Raw genomic sequence first — 21,304 nt, 5'->3', positions numbered from 1 at the left:
TTCTATAATTAATCAATGATTTCTTTATAGGGATTGAGAGGTTCATTGGGGTTTTATTGATCAGTAATAGTGCCAAATTTGAGGCAAAACCACTCATTAACCAGTTTTCTAGTTAAAAAAAATTACTTTCTGGGATAAATTATTACAAAAATGTGCCATAAATTCAAGAATTCCTCATAATTCCCAGGAAAATACCTCAGGCGTCCGTGTCCCCTACTGCCACTACAACGGTTCCGATAACGGATACTCTGCCTCGGACATCAGGTACTCGCCCACCGGAGCCACGGCCACCGTGACCCTAGAGCGCCGTGGCCATGCCAGCACCACTGCGGCCACTATACCCATTGAGACCCTGGGCCTGGAGGTGACCTTCCACATGGACCACCTGCTGCAGTTCAAGGTGGGGCCTTGTTAGTTTGGTAAGTAATGAATGAATTAATTAGGAAGCTGGGTGGATTTTGGTTCAATTTGGCTTAATCTGGTGGTTGAAGTTTTATTTGTTATTTTTTGTTATTTGCTGTGTAACATGTTCTGTTTTGTGGACCAGGTTTTATAGTTATATAGGTGATAGCTTTCATTTTCATTTGTAATATTTTTATTTTATTTATTATATATTATATTATTTCTTATAGATTGATTTATATCCTGTATTAAATATTTTACACTACACTCTATTATTATATATTACATATTATATATTATTTTATTTATTTTTCTTCATTTATTTTTTTATATTACTGGTTATATATGATACAAAATAATAGATAATATTATTAGAAAATGTATATTAGGCATTATACATGATAAAGAAATAAAAATATGGAAATAGAAATGGAAATAGAAATAATATAACTATAATACATCATATTGTATTGTATCATATTACGGTATATTATGCATATTATACCATAACATATTTAATTTTATGGGTTATTATATTTATATTTACTTATATTATTGTGTAGTAATAATTCTAATCTACAATTGTAATATCATGCAGTTAGAAACTATTAATTAGTTATATTTGGGGATCAATTCCCATCAGCCAACAGGAAAACAGAGAAGTGTTGTCATCAATTTTTTTCCCCCTGGAAATGCAAGTGGCTCATTTAAATGTATAATGTTAAAATACTGAAATGTTGAAGTTTTGAGATTTTGAAGTTCTGATATTTTGAAATTTTATTTTGAAATTTTTGCAGTTTTAAATTTTACAGTTTGAATTTTTGAGGTTTTCATAAGCTGAATTTTCAAGTTAGAAATGTCAAAATGTTAAAAATTTGAAATGCTGAATTGCTGGCATTTCAAAATTTTGAATTTAAAAATTCTTTATTGAGAAATTTCTATATTTTACATAGTTAAATACTGAGATTTTGAGATGTTGAATTTTTGAAATTTAGAAATTTTAAAATTTTGAAGTGCGGAAATATTGACATTTTTAGTCTTGATTTTTAAAAAATGCTTTATTTAGGAATTTCTACATTTTAAAAGTTTTCAGTGCTGAAATTTTGAAATGTCCAAGTTTTGAAATGCTGATATTTTTAAAATGTGTAAAGGATGATATTTTGAAATTTTGGAATACTTAAAATATTTAAAACATCTACATTTTAATATTTATTTTTGTTTTTTAACATGTTTGGAATTTCAAAATTTTAACACTTTGAAATGGTAAGTAGATAATTTTGAAATTTTGAAATTTTGGATTTTTTTAATCTGTCAATTTTGATATTTTTTATTTTTCTGTCACAGATTTACGACCCTGCCACTCAGCGGTACGAGGTTCCAGTGCCACTCTCACTCCCGGGCACCCCCCAGGCCTCAGTCCAGCACCGCCTCTATGATGTCACCATCCAGGAGCGACCCTTTGGGGTCCAGGTGCGGCGCCGCAGCAGTGGCACCGTCATGTGAGTCCACTCTTTCACTTTCCCTTTCTTTTTTGATTTCATTTTACGGCTCCTCATTTAAATGTTAGCTTTTGGTTTTTTATCTTCTCATTAATTCTTCGTTTATTTTTTCACTGAAACTTAAATTACATTTTTTCTTTTCCTTTTTTCTCCCTTGCTATTGGTTTTTGTTTATTTTTTTTGTTTTCCCCTATTTTTTTAACTCTGTGTTATGTTATATTTATGAGGGCTTCTTTCCCTATGTTTTAATTATTTTCTATTATTTTTGCTATTTCTTCCTGGTTGTTTTTCAGTATTTCAAAAAATTTCTTCCCTATTTTTATACTATTCCACTATCTTTGTCCTATTATTGTGTTATTTTAGCCTAATTTTGTATTTTATCCTAGTTAAATTTTTTAACATATTGTTCCTATTTTTTCCATGTATTTGTCCATTCTTTGTAATTTAGTTCCAACATTTTTTTATCATTTTTTTTCACTTCCATTCAATTTTTGTAATTTCCCCCCATTTTACCTCTATATTTTTAGTATTTTGTCTCATTTTTGACTTCTTAATGCTATTTTTGTATTAGTGGTCCCACTTTTAAATGTTTGGTCCTACTTATGGGGGTGGTTTCCCTATTTTCGTAAATATTAATGGCCATATTTTGCCCAGTTTTTAATTTTTTTCCTACTTCCACATTTATTGTCCAAGTTTTTCAGTTTTTGACCTATTTTTTAAATGTTCTCCTATTTTTTAAAAAAAATTTTGTCTTTTTTTCATACTTTTGTGTTTTGGGCCATATTTATATTATATATTATATTATATATATTATTTATATTATATATTATAGTTTATATTCTTCATACTATTTTTATTCTTTTCAACTTTCACTTTCATCCTAATATTTGCATTTTAATCGGGTTTTAGTTTTTCTTTCTTATTTTGTGTCTTATTTTTACATTTTTATCCTGTTTTGATTTATTTTGTTCCATTTTTGTATTTTTTCATCCAGTATTTATTTCCCCCTACTTTTATTTTTGTCCTTTTTATTCCTTTTTCTATGTACATAACTCTTCTCTATTTTTTGCTTATTTTTGTAATTTTTCCATATTTCTATATTTTAACCTTATTTTTATCTTTTTTCCTTTTTTCTCTATTTCTCCATTTTTATCTTTTCTCCTTATTTTTGTACTTTTTACCATTATTTTAGCCTTTTTTCACCTATTTTTAGCTTTTCTCCCTATTTTTGCACTTCCCCCCATTTTAGCCTTTTTTCACCAAATTTATACTTCTACCTTATTTTTGGGTTTTTCCCTTTTTTTTTTTTTTTTGCCTTTTTTTTTCCTTATTTTTATCTTTTCTCCATAGTTTTGGGTTTTATCCCCTTTTAAATTTTTCCTTATTTTTTCACTTTTCCCCCCCATTTTTCCTTTTTCCCCTATTTTTATTTTTTCTCCCTATTTTTCATTCTCCCCCCCTTTTTTTTTTTGCATTTCCCTTATTCACGTTCTTATTCCCTCCCCTTATTTTCATGATTTTTCCCAATTTCACTCATTTTCACCCCGTTTTCATCCAATTTCCAGCTGGGACTCGCAGCTGCCGACATTCATGTTCAGTGACCAATTCCTGCAGATCTCCACACACCTCCCAGCACCGTTTGTGTTTGGCTTCGGCGAGACTGAGCATGACGCCTTCCGCCACAACCTGGACTGGCACACCTGGGGCATGTTCACTCGTGACCAGCCCCCCGGCGTGAGTCTGGAATTCTATGGCTTTTAGAAGGAAAAACATAAAGGAAATGAGGAAATGGCTTTTGAGTGGGTTCTTCTGTGAAGGAGAGGTTGTTCCATGCTGGGGGATAAAAAAAATTATATGTATATTTACATTTACATTTATATTTATATTTATGTTTAAATGTATATTTATATTTAAGTTTTAATTTTGGTTTTAATTTTAAATTATACTTATTTTTTAATTTTAATTTTTGTTTTTACATTATACATATTTATTTCTATTAATACTTTTATTCTTATATATTTATATAATTATATTTTAAATATTTATATTTGCTCTTACTTTTTCATATTGTTTATATTTACATTCATATGCATACTTATATATTAAAATTATCAGAAATTTATTATTAAATTAAGTTGATTATAATAAACAGATTTGATTGTGATATAATTAGATATTAGAATCTAGATATAAGATCCATCCCAACTCAACTCAACCCAATCCAACCCAACTGAACCCAACCCATTCTTTACCCAATAGCTCCTCCACTGTATCTACAATGATCAATAATTTACTGCTAATTGGTACAAATATTGATAAATGCTCTAAATATTAATAAACCCTATAAAAATTGGTAATCCATTGATAAATAATGGGATGTTTTCCATGTCTTCCCAATCCATCATGTCAATTTTTGGGACAGTACAAGCTGAATTCCTATGGTTTCCAACCTTTCTACATGGGGCTGGAAAAGGATGGCAATGCTCACGGTGTCCTGCTGCTCAACAGTAACGCCATGGGTAAAAAACACCTCAATTCCTCTTTTTCTCCATGGATTTTTCCAAAATCCTCCATTTTTCAGCTCTAATTTGGGGGGTTGTCACCTTCTTTTCCCTTTACTATTTTTCCAGATGTCACTTTCCAGCCAACCCCAGCCCTCACCTACCGCACTGTTGGTGGCATCCTGGATTTCTATCTGGTCCTAGGGCCAACTCCTGAGGAAGTGGTGCAGGAATACACAGAGGTGACAATCGGGGGGAAGCCAAAGGGAATTTGGGCAGGCTTTGAGGGATTTGTGGGGCCTCAATTATTTAGGCAGATTGGGGGGTTTCAGGAGGTTTTTGGATGTTTAGGGGGGATTTTTTCAAGGGGTTGGGTTTTTCAGGTTTCTTTTTGAGGCTATTTTATTTTATTGGAGTTTTCCTTGTGGTTGCTATATTTTTTAATGTTTGCCCTGGGTTACCCTTTTTTATTTCTGATTTTGGGAGGATTGTCAGTTTGTCTTGGTTTGGGGGGTTTTTTTGTGTTTTTTTTTAATGCAATTTTCAATGTTATTTTTGATTTGGGGTTTGAGGTTTTTCCAGGGGGTTTTCTTCATGGTGTTTTTGCTGGGGTTATTTTTAGGATTTTTTGTGTTGTGTTTATTTCTAAAATTTTGGGAGGTTTGGTGTTTTTTACATGGGTGGTTATTGGGTTGGTTTGATTTATGGGGTGGGTTTAGAGGAATTTTTAGGGGATTTTGGAGACCATTTTGATATTTTTAAGGTTTTTTATGTTTTTTGCCTTTTTGGAAGAGAGTTGGTTCTTCTTGTGGTGTTTTAGGGGTGTTTATTTTAGGGAGTTCCTCATTTTTGAGGGGTTTTGAAGATTATTTGCTATTCTGAAGTATTTTCATTTTGTTTTTTTGGGGGCAGTTTATTGTTTTGGATTTTTGGAAGGCTTGCAATTTTCCTTGTTATTTTAAAAGGAGTTTTTTTGTTTAGGTGTTTTGGGAGGGTGGTTTTTACTGGGGTGGTTTTGCAGATTTTTTTTTTTTTTTCTAGGGGCTTGAATTTTATTGGCTTTGATTTTTTGGGGAAGTTTTAGTTTGGGGATTTTGGGCTTTTGTTTAATTTGGATTCCTTTGAGAGATTTGAGTTTTTCTGGGTTTTGCCATTTTCTCTGGTTCCTTTCTGTCTGTTTTCCTTCTTCCCCTAGTTCCTTTTTTGCAGGGCTTTTATTTCTTTATTTTAAAATTTATTTCTAGTTCACCTTAAATCACTTTTTATTTCTTCAGTGGGGATCTTTTTGTTGCTTGGGGCAGTGTGATTTTGTTTTTCCTTTTTTTTTTGTTCATTTGCTTGGGTTTTTTGTTTGATTTCTTGTTTGGTTTTTAGAGTTTTTTTCTCTATTTCCCTAAATCATGCTGTTTTCCCCCATGCCAGCTGGTGGGACGCCCAGTAATGCCTGCCTATTGGGCCCTGGGCTTCCAACTCTGCCGCTATGGCTATGAAAACGATGCCGAAATTGCCCAATTGGTCAATGACATGAACCGAGCCCAGATCCCTCTGGTGAGTTCAGCCCCCAGCCTTGGGGGATTTTCAGTGAAATTCAAGAAAATCCGGAGGGAGGTTAGGATCACCTTTCCCTGGGATTTTTTGAGGAAAAAATGTGGCATGTGAAAAAACAGGTTTTCGCTGGATTATTCTGGAATGCCATATTAAAAATATATTTATATATTAAAAATATAATTATAATAATATAAAATAATGTCATATATAGATGTTACATACTATATCTATCTATATTTGTATATTTTAATACTCCCCAATTATACAAATATAACATATTTAGAGAAAACTGACTTTTATAAAAAACACTGCAGACCATAAACAATGTCTATTGTTATAACTCTTATTGTATTATAATTATTGCTCTTATTTTGTCATAATGTAATTAATATGCATTCATTTCTTTTTTATTATTTGTTATGTATAATGCAGATCTTTTGATTCGCTATATAAAATATTATATACAATATTGACTATCATAGTAGGAAATAAATTAGTTAATATCTTATTCTGGGATTTCTATGATGGATGGTGACAAGATCACCATAAATGATCAATGCCTTTTAAATTTCTTCAACTTTCATTTAATTTTTTTTTTCTTTCTTCCTGTTTTTTTCATTTTGGCTGTTTTCCTTTTTTTTATGTCACCATTTTTTCATTACCTTTTTATGCTTTTTTCTTTTTTCTTTTTTTTTCTTTTTCCCGTTTTTATATCTATTCTCTTTCTGCTTTTTTGATTTTGATTTTTTTTCCATATTTCCATTTATCCTTTACTTTAAATTTCCCTCTTTCTTCTTTCTTCCTTTTCACCAATTTTCTATTTTGCTTTTTTCTTTCTTTTACCCATTTTTTCTTTATCGCACTTTTCCCCATTTTTTTTGCTTCCCCCTTTCTTTCATTTTTCTCTTTTTTCCATTATTTTCTCCTTTTTTTCATTCTTCTCCCTTTCCCCCATTTCTTCTTTCCCCCTTTTTCCACTTTTTTTTCCATTTTTTACTTTTTCCATTTCATCTTTCACTTTTTTCCCATTTATTTTTTCCTTTGCCCCCTATTTTCTCTTTTCCTCACTACCCCACATATTTTATTTCGCCCCTCTCCGGTGACATTCCTGGTATCCCACAGGATGTGCAGTATGCTGACATCGATTACATGGAGCGCCAGCTGGACTTCACGCTTAGCCCACACTTCCAGGGGCTCCCAGAGCTCGTGCGGCGCATCCAGAGCAACGGGATGCGCTTCATCCTCATTCTGGTGATGACGTCATCACTGAAAGGGGCTGGGATAAGGAGGACAGAGTGGGGCTAAAGGACAGGATGCACTTCATCCTCATCCTGGTGGTGACATCATACCCAAAAGGGGGTGGGGTTAGCTGAGAGGGGCAGGGCTAAAGGAGGGGATACACGTCATTCCCATCCAGGTGATGATGTCATCACTGAAAGGGGAAGAATAAGGAAAGGGGGAAAAAGTACGGGATGAGCTTCATCCCTGTCCTGGTGATGATGTCATACCCAAAAGGGAGTGAGGTTCACAGAGGGGGTGGGGCCAAAGGACAGGATACACTTTGTCTTCATCCTGGTGGTGATGTCATCATTGAATATGGGTAGGCCTAAGGAGGGGGTGTGGCTAAAGGATGGCATGTACTTCATCCTCATCCTGGTGGTGATATCATCACTGAAATAGGAGGTGCTAAGGAGGGGGTGGGGCTAAAGGGTAGGATGCACCTCTTTGGCATCCTGGTGAAGATGTCATCCCTTAAAGGGGTGGGTCTAAGGGAGGGCCCAATGAAATTATTTAATTACAGTCAGAACCTAATTAAAAACTGAACTGCAGCTTATGTTAAGATAACTGGAAATTGAAATGAAGCTTAATGTTTAAGCATTAAACCCCTATATTTAGGCCAAAAAAAGTTTAAACTCAGGATTAAAAGTCAATTAATATTTGAATTTCAGGACCCAGCCATCTCAGCCAACGAGACTAATTACCCGGCCTATGATCGTGGGGTGCAGCAGGACGTCTTCATCAAGTGGCCCGACAGTGATGACCTTGTCTACGCCAAGGTCAAAATCCCAATTACTTCACCCAAAATTTCCCCAATATCCTGTTGTAATTGCTAATATCATCCAAATTGACAGATTTTGTTGATAGATTGGTTTGGGTCCGACCATACTGTTTTATCCAATTCATTATCTTAGCAAGTCCGATCTTGTCTGATAAAAGTAAAATGAGATTAAATGACAAAATAAAAATAATGTAAAGAAAAAAAATTAAGATTTGTTTGAAAAAAATACAAAAATTTTAAAGGATAAATTTAAAATTTTAAAGTAAAGGTAAAAAAAGCAAAAAAATAAAGTAAAATGTAAAATAAAAATCTTAAAAGATAGGATAAAAAAATATAAAAGAAGTATAAAATATAAAAGATAAACAGTAAAAAAATACACCAAAAATAAAGCAATGGTAAGATTTAATATAAAATAAAAAATAAATCAATTTACAACTGAAAATGTGATTATGATCAAATGAAGAAAAAGTATAAAGATTGAATTAAAAAGAAATGAAAATGACCTAAAAATTAAAATAAGATTGAGAGTAAATAAATTTTTTAAAATCCATAAGGAAAAAGATAAAAAGTCAATTTAAGATGAAATAGAATAAAAACATTTAAAAATGAAACAATAAAAACTAAACAATAAACTAAAAAATAAGATTAAGTAAACAAAAACATTTTAAAATCAATAAATTTTAAAAAATTCAGGTTACATTTAAATATTATAAAATTTAAAGATCTAAAATAAGGCAAGAATAAAACTAAATAAAAATATAGAAAATAACTAGATAAAATAAAATTAATTTTATTTTACAATACTTTTCTGAAATACTAAAAGTTTCAAGCTAATTGTAATTTTAAAGTTTTAATCCAATTTCATTCTATTTGATTTTTTTTCAATCCTGTTTGAAATCAAGTCAGCTTAATTTTAATATGTTATTACTTTAATATCGCAATTATTTAATTTATTTTGCCCTCTCCTCCTCCAGGTGTGGCCGGACCTGCCCAACGTGGTGGTCAACGATTCCTTGGATTGGGACACCCAAGTGGAGGTGAGCATTGGCATTCTGGGGAGGAAAAGTGGGAATGGGAAATTCCTCATGTTTATACCGTGACTGGCTGAGGAAATCGAGGTCAGTGCAGGAATTGCCCCAGTTTTGTACCAGGACAGAAAAAAAAAATTAAGTAAAAATACTCGAAAAGTGCCGCAGTGTCTCTGCCAGGAAAAATGTGGCGAATCAGGAATTTTCAAAGAAAAAATAAATTTCTGTTTTAAAAGCTATTAAAAAAATAAGCTTCTACTTCTAATATTTTCTGTGACAAAAATTCTATTAAAAATTTAGACTCCAATTGAAAAACTATTTTTAAAAAAAGTTAAATTTCTACTTTAAGAGGTTTTATATTTTAAAAAATTATGTTTCTGTAAAAACACCTATGATTCATTAAAAAATATTTTAAAATATTTCATAATTTATGAACATAATTTGTATTTGTAAATAATCAAGTTTCTAACAAATATTTATTTTCATAATTTCCTGTTGAAAAGTTAAATTTGTATTTTAAGACTCTTGTTTCTTTAAAAATTCAATCTCCATTTTGAAAAAAATTGCTTTAGTGATATTAAATTTGTTTTATAAGAAGTACAATTTCCTATCAAAAATGAAACTTCTGTAAAAAATTAAATGTATTTTTAAATATTAGTAATATTTTTAAATTTCATTTATATCAGAAACCCAATATTTTTCTGAAAAATACACTCCTAAAAAATTCAATTACATATTTTTTAATCCCTTTTTAAAAATAAAGCTACATTTAAGTTTTTAATTTATTTCAAAAAAATTCTATTAGTATTATTCAAAAGAATATATTTTTAAAGATATGTATTTTGATAGAACTTTAATTCTATTTTTAAAAAATGTAATTTTTATTCTAAAGGAATTAAAGGCATTTTTAAAAAAATTCTAATTAAATAAAATTGCAACCATATTAAAAATCTAAATTCTGGTTTTATAAATATTTTTATTTACTTTATATTATTAAATTTTAATATGGTATAATTAATTTATTTATTTTAATTTATAATTGTGTTTAGAACTTATTTATAATCACTAGTGCTTATTATAATAAGCATTACAATAAATTATAATTACTTACAATTAATTACAATTCGTTATAGTTCACATTTATAATTACTATTTATTTTAACTAATAAAAATTAATTGTATTTACAAATTATTTAATTATAATTTTTGGTTAATAATTATATATGTAAATATAAAAGGTAAAATAATATAGGTATTAGGTATGATACAGAATATAAGAAATAATAATATAATATAATATAAATATTATTTATATATTACTTTTATATATTCATCTTTTAAAAAATTCTTTTAACTAAAAAATATTCTATTTAAAACCCAACAAATTCTTTTTTTAATTAATTTTATATTTATTTAACCCAAATTAACGCCACTTTCCCCCTCTCTCCCAGCTGTATCGGGCCTTTGCTGCCATGCCAGATTTTTTCCGGAACTCCACCAAGGACTGGTGGGCACAGGAAATTGCTGAAATCTACGAGAACCCCCGGAACTCCTCCCTCAGCATCAAATTCGATGGACTCTGGATCGTCAGTGGGAAACTTCTTTTTTTGAGGGATTCAGCCCAAAATCGTGGCTCCACCCCTTCCCAAAAAACCCCAGCAGTGTCACAGAGTTTAATCCCAAAAATTCACCCTAAAAGTCTTTATCCAATCATTGTTGTGTTTATTTATTTTTAATTTTTTAAAAATAATTTCTGAAATTATTTGCATATGTTTATGGGTTTATTTTGATTTATTTGTTCAAAAATATCTTCCCACAATATTAATTTTTAATGTCTTCCTATTGTTTTAATTTTGTGGGTTTTTGGTTAATTGGGGTTTTTATTACTTCAATAAGTTCTCCAAATTGTTTTTTATATTTATTTATTATTTACTGATTGTTTTCTTTTTGGCTATATATGTAAGGAAATAAAGATTAATTGAAAACTAATATAGGGAAAAAATATAGGGAAAAAAAGGAAAATAGAGAAATAAATATAAAAACAATAGAAAAGAGAGAAAAAGGGAAAAATAGAGGAAAGAAATAGAAAAATGTACAAAATAAATATGGAAAATATAGGGAAAATACAGAGAAAATAGAGGAAATAAGTAGAGAAAAATGTAGAAAATAAATTTAGAAAAATATAATAAAATGGAAAAAAAAGAAAAGAAATAGAAATACAGCAAAATTGAGGAAATCAGTGTGGGGAAATATAGAAAAAAGAGAGAAAATAAAAAAAAGAATTAGAAACAGAGAAATAAATAGAGAAATACAGAGACAGTAAATACAGAAAAATATAGAAAAGCCAGAAATAAATATAAATAAATCTTCTGAATCCAGAAACACACAAAAATTTTAAAAATCCTGGGAAATACTTGGCATTTTCCCATTATTTTCCCTATATAATCACCAAATTAGGGAATTAGGGATTTTCCTAATTTCTATATACTTAATGATACTTCTCAACTTAATTTCCCTTTCCAGAGATGAAAACAGGGGTTTTCCCAGAAATTTGGCAAATCCAGAAACAATCCTGCAATCCATAGGCTCTTACCCTGAGGAACCTATTTAATTAATTAATGATTCATTAATTCCCTCATTTTCTTAATAAATTTGATTTTGATTTGATCCATGGGAAGTGAAATATTGCTAATATTCAGGATTTGGCCATGAAGGGAATTTCCATCAGGAAAATTTCCTACTGATTAAATTAAAAAATCTAGTTGGCCAAAAAATACAAATTTTCCTCTATTTCATTAAATAATGTCATTAATTTTGATAAATAAAAATAATTAACTTTTTGTGAAAATGAGGAATTAAACCAACTGGAATTACACCAATTTAAGAAGAATTACTTAAATTTAAGAGGAATTTCCCCAATATAATAGGAATTCCCCCAGTTTAAGAGAAATTCTCCCAATTTAAGCATAATTCCCCTAATTTAAGAGGAATTTTGCTGTTTTTCCTGCCCTCAGGACATGAATGAGCCCTCAAGCTTTGTCCATGGCACCATCGGCGGCTGCCGGGACCGGAACCTCAACTTCCCACCCTACATGCCCCGTACGTCTTGGAACATCCCAAAATTCCAACATTTTGGGTCACTATGCATGAGATAAATATGGATTTAATATGGATTAAACCCCAAGTGAGCCCAAAATGGAAATTCAGCACTTCTAGCTCCATCTTTGTTGGTGAAAACAGTGCCTCGAACTGCTGAGAATTCAGATTATTTTTTTCTGTGGGGTTCGAGTGTTTTTCTCTTGGGATTTTGTTTTGTCAGCGCTGTGGATTTTAAGACAATTTATGTTAAAACAGACAAACCCCCCAATTTTCAAAGTTAAGAGACACTTGCAAACTCACCTCACAGATCCAGATCCTCACACAGGATTGTTTGGACTCAAAGATTTTCCTGAATTAGTGAAATAAAATTTCAGCATTTCTTAATCTATGAAACCAAATTTCAGCCTTTAAAAATTCTAAAAATAATAAAATATTCCATTTACATTATTTTCTGAATTTCTGAAATTAAATTTCAGTCTTTCCTCATCTATGAAATCAAATTTCAGCTTTTCTTCTTTTTTTAAAACTTCATTTTCTTCATTCCCAGAATTTCTGAAATCCAGCTTCAGCATTTCCTGTTTTTTTCTAAAACTTCATTCTCTTTTTATTCCCTGAATTTCTAAAATCCAATTACAGCATTTCCTAATTGTCCTAAAAATCCATTTTAATCATTTCCTGTACTTCCGAAATCCAGTCTCAGCATTTCCAACTTTTCCTAAAACTGAATTATAACCCCCTGATTTTCCTAAAATCCCATTTCCATCACACTCCAAACTTTCAAAACCAAATTCCAGCAAGCCTCGAATTCCCTATAAAAAATTCTTGTGTAAAACCCCAAATACGTTCTTCATTAATGATTTTAACCAAGAACACCCAGTCCTTAAAAAAATAAAAGAAAGTTTTTATTACTCCTGGGTGCTGTTTGAGGCAATTTGAGTGGATTTTTTTTTTCCCCCTTTTCTGGCAGAATTGGGATCCCGATCTGAGGGCCTGAGCTTCAAAACCATCTGCATGGAGGGGCAGCAGCAGCTGCCAGACGGGTCCCCCGTACGCCACTATGACGTCCACAACCTCTACGGGTGGGCGCAGACCAAACCCACCTTGGAGTGAGTTGCTTTTCCACTTTTGTCCCAGTTATTTGCATTTATTTCTCATCTTTCCAGCCTGGGATTCCTCAAAAATCAACACCCATTTTCAATCTTCTTATACCAAAATGTTCCTCCCTTTCTTTTGCTGGAAATCTTCTATTTTCTCCCACTTTTTTTCTGGCTATCTGAGTCCCTTCTGGTATTTGAGTCAGTTAAACAAGAATAATTTCACTGATTTCACCTTAAAATGCCCAAAAACATCCTTTAAACTCACAAGGACATTTCTAGAAACTTGGATTCATTAATCAAAAGGAGTTATTTACACAAGAGCAATTAACTAATTAAAAGAAATAAAAATCAAATCAAAGAAAAAGCAATTAATCAATTACACATAAATAATCAATCAAAACCAATTAATCAATTAAATTGCGTAAATCAATCACATGCAGTTGATCTGTTAAAGAGGAATAATTTAAAAAGCAATCAATCAATTTAAAGCAATTAATCATTCACATGCTGTTATTTAGTTAAAGGGAGTTAATCAAAAGCAATTAATCAATTAAAAGGAATTAATCAAAACCAAGGAGTTTATCAGTTAAAGGAGATTAATAAAAAAATAATCAATTAAAAAAGCAATTAATTACAGTTGATCAGTTAAAGGGGAATAATAGAAAAATCAATCAATTAAAAGCAATTAATCACACATTCAGTTAAAAAGAATTAATCAATAAAAACAATTAATCAATAAAATAATCATAATCAATTAATCAGTTAAAGAGGATTAATTTTAAAAAGCAGTAAGTCAGTTCAAAGTAAGTGGTTACAAGCAGTTTATCAGCTAAAAGGGAATAATCAAAAACAATCGATTAAAAGGAATTAATTAATCACAAGTAGTTTATTACTTAAGGAGGATTAATCAATCAAGAGTGGTTAATAAATTAAAATCAGTTAATGAGAATCAATTACCTAATCAAAAGCAATTAATTACTTGGAAAGGAAAATGGGGATGGGAGTGGGAATGGGATGGAAAGGGAAACAGAAACAGGAATGGGAATGGGAATGGGAATGGGAATGGGAATGGGAATGGGAATGGGAATGGAAAAGGAAATGGGAATGGGAGTGGGATCGGGAATGGGATCGGGAATAGGAATGGGAAAAGAAAAGGAAATGGAAATTTCCAAACCAAGACAAAAATACCAACTTAAATATGACTCTTTTTAGACCAACCCCTGCCAGTTTCATATTTAATATATAAATATATACTTTTAAAAAACTAAAACTCTGTTTTTATCCTCTCCCTGAATCACCAAATTCTGGGATTTCCCCCCAGCATCCTGCGGAACCTCACAGGGGAGCGTGGGATAGTCGTCACACGCTCAACCTTCCCCAGCAGCGGGAGGTGGGCGGGGCACTGGCTGGGGGACAACACAGCTGCCTGGAACCAGCTGGACAAATCCATCATTGGTGAGCACCCAAAATCCTGCTTTTCCACCCAAAATTCTGTGTTTCTCAGTTTTGTTCAAAAAATCCTCTATTTTTGAGCCAAAATTCTGCTCTAAAAATTCCATATATTTTTTGTTTTCCTACATAAAAAATATTTTTGAGCCCAGATTCCATATTTCTTCTTACTTTCCTTCCAAATATTTGCATTTTGTGAGCCAAAATGCCATGTTCTTTCTTAGTTTCTTTCCGAATGATCACAATTTTTTGAGCTTGAATTTCATATTTCTTGATTTCCTCTGCACTAATGAGCTTTTTTGACCCAAAATCCTTTATTTCTTGATTCCTTCCTCATAATCACATTTGTGACCGGAAATTCAATTTTTCTTCTTGATTCCCTTCTGATTATCTCATTTTTCATGCCAAAATGAACCGAACTCAGAGGAGTTTCTTCTCCAATAATCACATTTTCTTGACCCAGAATTCCATGATCTTTCTAGGTTTCTTTCCAAATAATCACATTTTTTGGAGCCAAAATTTCATTTCTCCTTGTTTTCCTACATAATATTAATATTTTTGAGCCAAAATTCCGTATTTCTTTGTTTTCTTCCTCATAATCAGATTTTTGAGCAAAATTGAAGAAAAAATCAATTTTCTTCCTTGATTACCTTCCAATTATCCCATTTTTTGACCTGAAAATGATTCATACTCAGCCAAGCCAAAAGAATTTTTGTCCCTATGGTTGATTTTTTGACCAATTCCAACAATTTCCAAATTAATCCACAGGAATGATGGAATTCAGCCTCTTTGGGATCTCTTATGTAAGTCCTTAGTGCATCCCTGACTCTCCAGTTCTCCTGTTAACTGTAATGGTGGATTTTGTGCACGGCCTGCTTGGGATTTTTTTTTTGCAGAGTGGGGCCGATATTTGTGGATTTTTCGGGGAGCCCTCATATGAACTCTGCGCCCGCTGGATGGAGCTCGGTGCCTTCTATCCCTATTCCCGCAATCACAATGGGAACAAGGCCAAGGTAGGTGAATTCCACCTTGATTTTCACTAAAAGTGGCTAATTCCCATATTTTCTATACTTTTTTTTATATATATTTTATATTTTACTTCATATATTTTTCATATTTCCTATCTTTTCCCCAAGTTTTCCCAGTATTTCCCATATTTTCTCTGCATTTCTGTATTTGCCCCAGTTTTTCCCAGTAGTTCCTACATTTCCAACATATTTGCAGTATTTTCCCCATAGTTCCCATATTTTGCCCATATTTCTTCCATATTTTGCCCATATTTCCCCAAAACTTTTCCCATATTCCCCAAACCTTTTCCTATATGTTCCCTGTATTTCCCTTATTTTGCCCATATTTTCACCATCATTCCCTGATATTTCCCTTAGTTTCCCCATTTTCCTGTACTTCCCGTATTTCCCTATATTTCTTTTGTATTTCCTCAATGTTTCCCATATTGTCCCCGTAATTCACATTTTTCCTTCATTTTCTTCATATTTTCCAGATATTTCCCATATTTTCTCCATATTTTCCCCTGTATTTTTCGTGTTTCCCTATCTTTTCCCTATTTTTTTAAAGTAGCTCCCATATTTTCCCCATATTTCCTGTATTTGCCCCATAGTTCCTAATTTTTTCCTATAGTTTCAGTCTATGCCCCATATTTTCTCAGTAGAACCCATTTTCCCCTTATATACCCACATTTCCCCTTTATTTCCCACGTTTTACTCATATTTTCCCAAATATTCTTCATCTTTTCCCTATCTTTCCCCAATATGTCCCATATTTTCCTCATACTTCCTCATATTTCCCATAATTCCCAGTTTCCCCATAATTCCTGTGTTTTTCCTGTATTTCTGATATTTTCCCTGTATTTATCCTATTTTCCTCCTATTTTCCAACATTTTCTCCATGTTTCCCATATTTTCCTTGTATTTACTCTATATTTTCCATATATTTCCTGTATTATTTTCCCCCATGTTTTCCCTGTATTTCTCATACTTTCCCTTTATTTCTCATGTTCTCCCCTATTTCCAGTATTCCCCCATATTTCCCGTATTTTCCCCATATTTAGTATTTTTTTCCATATTTTTTCTTACAGTTTTCCCCATATTTTCCCTATAATTTCCACATTTGCTCTGTATTTCCCCCATATCTTTCCCATATTTTCCCTGTATTTTCCCATACTCAAAATCACCACTTTTTTCCCTCATTACCCAAAATCTCCATTTTTCACTCCTTGACTCAAAATCACCATTTTCCACCCTGTGACCAAAAATCATTGTTTTTCACTCCATGACCCAAAATCTCCATTTTTCATCCCTTAGCCCAAAATCTCCATCTTTCACCCAATTACCCAAAATCACTGTTTTTCCCCCATAACCCAAAGCCTCAGATTTTTGTCCCATTTCAGCGCCAGGACCCCGTGGCCTGGAATTCCACTTTCGCGGATCTGTCCCGGGCCGTGCTCCAGCTCCGGTACCGGCTCCTGCCCCACCTGTACACACTGATGCTCCACGCCCATGTCCGTGGCAGCACTGTGGTGCGGCCCCTCCTGCATGAGTGAGTTTGCCCAAAACCACCCTTTTTCTCCCCAAAATCCATGGGGTTCCCAAATCTGACCAAAAAGCCTGTGGAATCGCATAAAAAATAATGGGTACATTGTATTTTTAATTTTTTTTTAGGTATAAATGTGTGTAAAAGTATGCATAAAAATGTATTTGGGCTTGTATTTTTGTGTCATATATAAAATAAAAAAGATAAAAAAATAAATTACAATGTATAAAATTAAATACAATATAAAATTATATACAATATATACAATATCTAAAATATTTACAATGTTTACAACATCTAAAATAAAACAATATAAAAATTATACAATATATACAGTACATAAAATACAAGCATAAAAATGAAATGTAGATATAAAATATATAGGATGAAGTGTATATAAAATATTAAAATTAAAATAATTAAAAATTAAAAATAGAATAATAACAATAAATTTGAAATACATAAATATTATATAAATATACGGCATAAAGGAGTATGTAATATAGTAATTTTTGATCTTCATATATTTTATACTTCTATTTATCAATATATAAAATATATAAAGTTATAATATTCTATATTTCTATTTCTATTTCTACTTATATTTCTTTTTAATAATATTTTATATATTATAAAATATATATATTTACACTTGGAGAATGTTTATGTGGTTTTTATAAATATAAAATAACTTATAATGTAGTATTATATTATATAATTGTATTTGTTTTGGTTTAGGGCAAATTTAGGAGAAAACTTTCAGTGGGGCTTCCCCCCCCTTGAGTTTAGCAAGTTGACTTGATTTACTTTTTTTTTTAGTGGCTTTTGCGACTTGTCGTGTGGGGCTCTATACGGCTGCTTTTTATTTTTGGTTCATCTTTACGATGCGATAGGAACTATTAGTGAAAAGAGCATAGCGTGTTTTTTTTGTTGGAAGTTGGTTATATGGTGGAGCTTTTTCAGCTCTTGTTATTTTTTCTTGTTTTTTATTTGTGAGATGAAAATTTTCACTTTTAGGCTAGTTTGTAATTATTTTTAAAATTTTAGGGCGGTTTAGTTTACTAATACGGGCGCGCTGTGTGATAAGAGCAATTCACTTGCTTCATGTGGCACTGGTTGCATGATGGGTGGAAGGAACTTTTTTCTTGAACATTTATCTTAGTATTGGTAGTCGGGGTGCCAGGAGGAGTTGTGCTTTAGTGTTAATTACTTTTGAGGCAGCTTGGACTCTTTCATAGGCTGCTAAAATTTTTTTTTTTGTTGGGGTGTAATGGGTTTTGAATTTTTTATAGTTTTTACTCTAAAATTTTAATGGTCGACTTTGAGTCTCACTAGACACTTTTTGCCAGAGGCTCTAGGACAGACTATGGTTCTCGGCTGCAGAGTAGAGCACGTTTTTTATATTGGGTCTTGTTTTGATTGGGCTAAGGGTTACTGCATGGGCGATTTTTTGCTTGATTTGAGTAAAGGCTTGTTGCTGCTCAGGGCTCTAATGGAAATTATTTTTTTTTCGAGTGACTAGGTAAAGAGGGCTCACAATTTGACTGTATTCAGGAATATGCATTTTTTAGAACTTTATGGCACTTAAGAAAGTTTGTGTTTTTTTCTTATTAGTTGGTGGAGACATTGCTGTGATTTTGTTGATGACAGTAGGAATCTGGCGCTGTTTATTTTGCTACTTTACTTCTAGGAACTGAATTTTACGAGTTGGTTTTTTAACTTTGCTTTTTTTGATGGCAAAACTAGATTTAAGGAGGATTTGGATGATTTTTTCTTTTTTTTTAAACACTTTTGCCGCTGTGTTCTTCTAGACAATGATGTCATCTATGTACTGTAGATGTTTTGGAGCTTCATTTTTTTCTAGGGCAGTTTGGATCAGTTTATGGCAGATGGTGGGGCTGTGTTTTTACTTTTGGGGCAGTCGGTTTTAGGTGTATTGTACTCTCTTTTACGTGAAAGCAAACTGAGGCTTGCATTCTGCTGCCAGGGGAATGGAGAAAAATGTATTAGTAATGTCGATAGTGGTATACTACTTTGCTGCTTTGGACTTTAGCTTGTATTGGAGCTTTAGCATGTCTGGCACGGTAGCGTTCAGTGGTGGAGTCACTTCATTTAATGCACGATAGTTTACAGTCAATTTCTATTTTCTTTTAGATTTATGCACAGGCTAGATAGGGTTGTTGATAGGTGAGTGGGTTTTGCTGATTACTTTTTGGCTTTTTAGTTTTTTGATTATTTTGTGGATGGAGATTACAGCATTTCGAGTTGTTTTATATTGTCAACGGTGTACCGTCGAGGTGGTAATTGGTACTTGTTGTTTTTTTACTTTTAGAAGTCTTACTGTGTCTGTTTAGGGACTTTTTGATTTGGGTTCTTTTTCCCTTTGAACTGAAGATTGATGAGAGGGAGGCAGTTTTTTCTCTCGTTCGGTCTCAGTTGTTTATTTTTTCTTATCAGCATTACAAGGTACAAGGAGCTATGTGCACTATGATAGAAAAGGGGTAAAATGGCCAACAAAGATCTTCTTCAAGGTCTTTTATACGTCCACTTACCCAATTAACAGATGCCAACTAAGCTATTTTTCTTAGTGACCCAATGACCCAACACCTGTGTGCTGCACTGTGACATTTTCTACCCAATCACCTACTACTACCCAAACACCCCTAGGAGAAGAACATGAAGAAGAAAGAAGAAGGACAAGAGACAACACCCTAAATCCTCCATCTTGTCTCCTGTTCTCTAAACTACTTTTTCACCCAGTGATTCAAGAAACTTTCTAATCTACACATTTACACATTTCCTATCTAACACTTGTTTTCATGTATCACCATGAAAACATGCACATGAATTTCATATTATATGAAATTCAGTGTTTCTTTGAATCTTGGAACTAAATATTAAAAGCAAGGGCACACAGTCTGTATCTCAGACTCCAACATTACTGTAGATGGTTTTTCGGACAGTTCAGGCAAGGTGTTCAGTTGTTGGACACTTTTTGTCTTTACAGCTGTTATTTTAAATGTTTACTTGAATTTTTTTGGGTTTTTGAAATACTCACTTTGGAGGTAGTCTATGCTCAAAATGCATGGGGCTTTTGGGCTTGTTACAACAGGGTGTTTTTTTTATTCTTTTTTAGTCAGGCTCACATTTGTTTTTACTAAGGTAAAATCTTGTGATTTTTTTGTTACGTTAGCAATAGAAACAGATTCTGCCCCTATATGTTTTGATGGGATTATTGTGCACTGTGCACCAGTGTTAATTAAGGTTTTATATCGTTGTGGTTCTGATGTGCCAGGCCAACGAATCTACACAGTTTAAAAAACACGATTTTTTCTAGCTTTTATTTGGTTAGAGGTAGGGTTCTTTTAAGCTTGGTTATTTTTTTTTCTTTTGGTATATGTTTTGGATGTTCTTTCAAGGGGATCGGACATGTCATTATTATCATACTTGGCAGTTTGGCTATGGGTAATTGGAGCTGGTTTTTTTTTGGTGGAACTTCTTTTGTGATTTTTTTCTTCTTTTAATTTACGCACTCGTTGTGCTAGAGCTGCAGTAGATTTCTTATCTCATCTTTTTATGTTTTTTCTGTAATTACGTAGGTAGAACTACAGCTTAGTTCGTGGGGTATATTTTTTTTTTCGATTTGGGGAACGCTTGCGTTGAGTGCTAGGATTTTTGATCTGTATTGTTGAGATTTGGAGAAGGTCTTTTTTAATCTCATCTTTAAGTTTTTTGTGATTTTCTTCTATTTTATTTTTTAATTTCAGTAGACGTGTTTCTACAGTTGTGATTCTTGCATGGGTGGGCCCATGCACGGTATCTGTGTATGCTCGAAGCTTTTTCTCTATATCTAGCACGGTCTCTTCTCTTTCATCTTGTTTCATCATTGCTAAAGCAGATGCATATTTTTGCGGCTCAAGTCGTACTAATTTTCGTTACATTACGGATGTACATGGTATTAAGTTAGGATTCTTAGTTGGTATGTTATTTGAAAAAACTATTTCTGCTACTGCTATTTTTTTCAGGCGTTGGATTTTTTGTTTGATGGTTTTTCACTGTGTTTGTTGTATGT

At 32.2% G+C, this 21,304-nt stretch overlaps 1 protein-coding gene across 1 annotated transcript in view; it reads left to right on the top strand.

The window, feature by feature from the left end:
- The window catches only part of LOC131588470 (maltase-glucoamylase-like), a 69,157-nt gene that overhangs the window by 36,190 nt on the left and 11,663 nt on the right, over positions 1–21,304 (top strand). The window contains exons 25-40 of the mRNA XM_058857340.1: positions 188–400; positions 1,747–1,901; positions 3,467–3,635; positions 4,324–4,420; positions 4,532–4,644; positions 5,825–5,950; positions 7,073–7,201; positions 7,900–8,007; positions 8,984–9,046; positions 10,489–10,623; positions 12,052–12,136; positions 13,104–13,242; positions 14,555–14,688; positions 15,451–15,485; positions 15,579–15,695; positions 17,090–17,238. Of these exons, the coding sequence (XP_058713323.1) occupies positions 188–400; positions 1,747–1,901; positions 3,467–3,635; positions 4,324–4,420; positions 4,532–4,644; positions 5,825–5,950; positions 7,073–7,201; positions 7,900–8,007; positions 8,984–9,046; positions 10,489–10,623; positions 12,052–12,136; positions 13,104–13,242; positions 14,555–14,688; positions 15,451–15,485; positions 15,579–15,695; positions 17,090–17,238 (1,967 nt within the window). The remainder of the gene's footprint in view (positions 1–187; positions 401–1,746; positions 1,902–3,466; positions 3,636–4,323; positions 4,421–4,531; positions 4,645–5,824; positions 5,951–7,072; positions 7,202–7,899; positions 8,008–8,983; positions 9,047–10,488; positions 10,624–12,051; positions 12,137–13,103; positions 13,243–14,554; positions 14,689–15,450; positions 15,486–15,578; positions 15,696–17,089; positions 17,239–21,304) is intronic.

Source organism: Poecile atricapillus, chromosome 26 (assembly GCF_030490865.1).
Source record: "Poecile atricapillus isolate bPoeAtr1 chromosome 26, bPoeAtr1.hap1, whole genome shotgun sequence".
In the NCBI taxonomy this organism is placed as follows: Eukaryota; Metazoa; Chordata; class Aves; order Passeriformes; family Paridae; genus Poecile; species Poecile atricapillus.
This window is presented reverse-complemented; position numbering and strand designations above follow the sequence as displayed.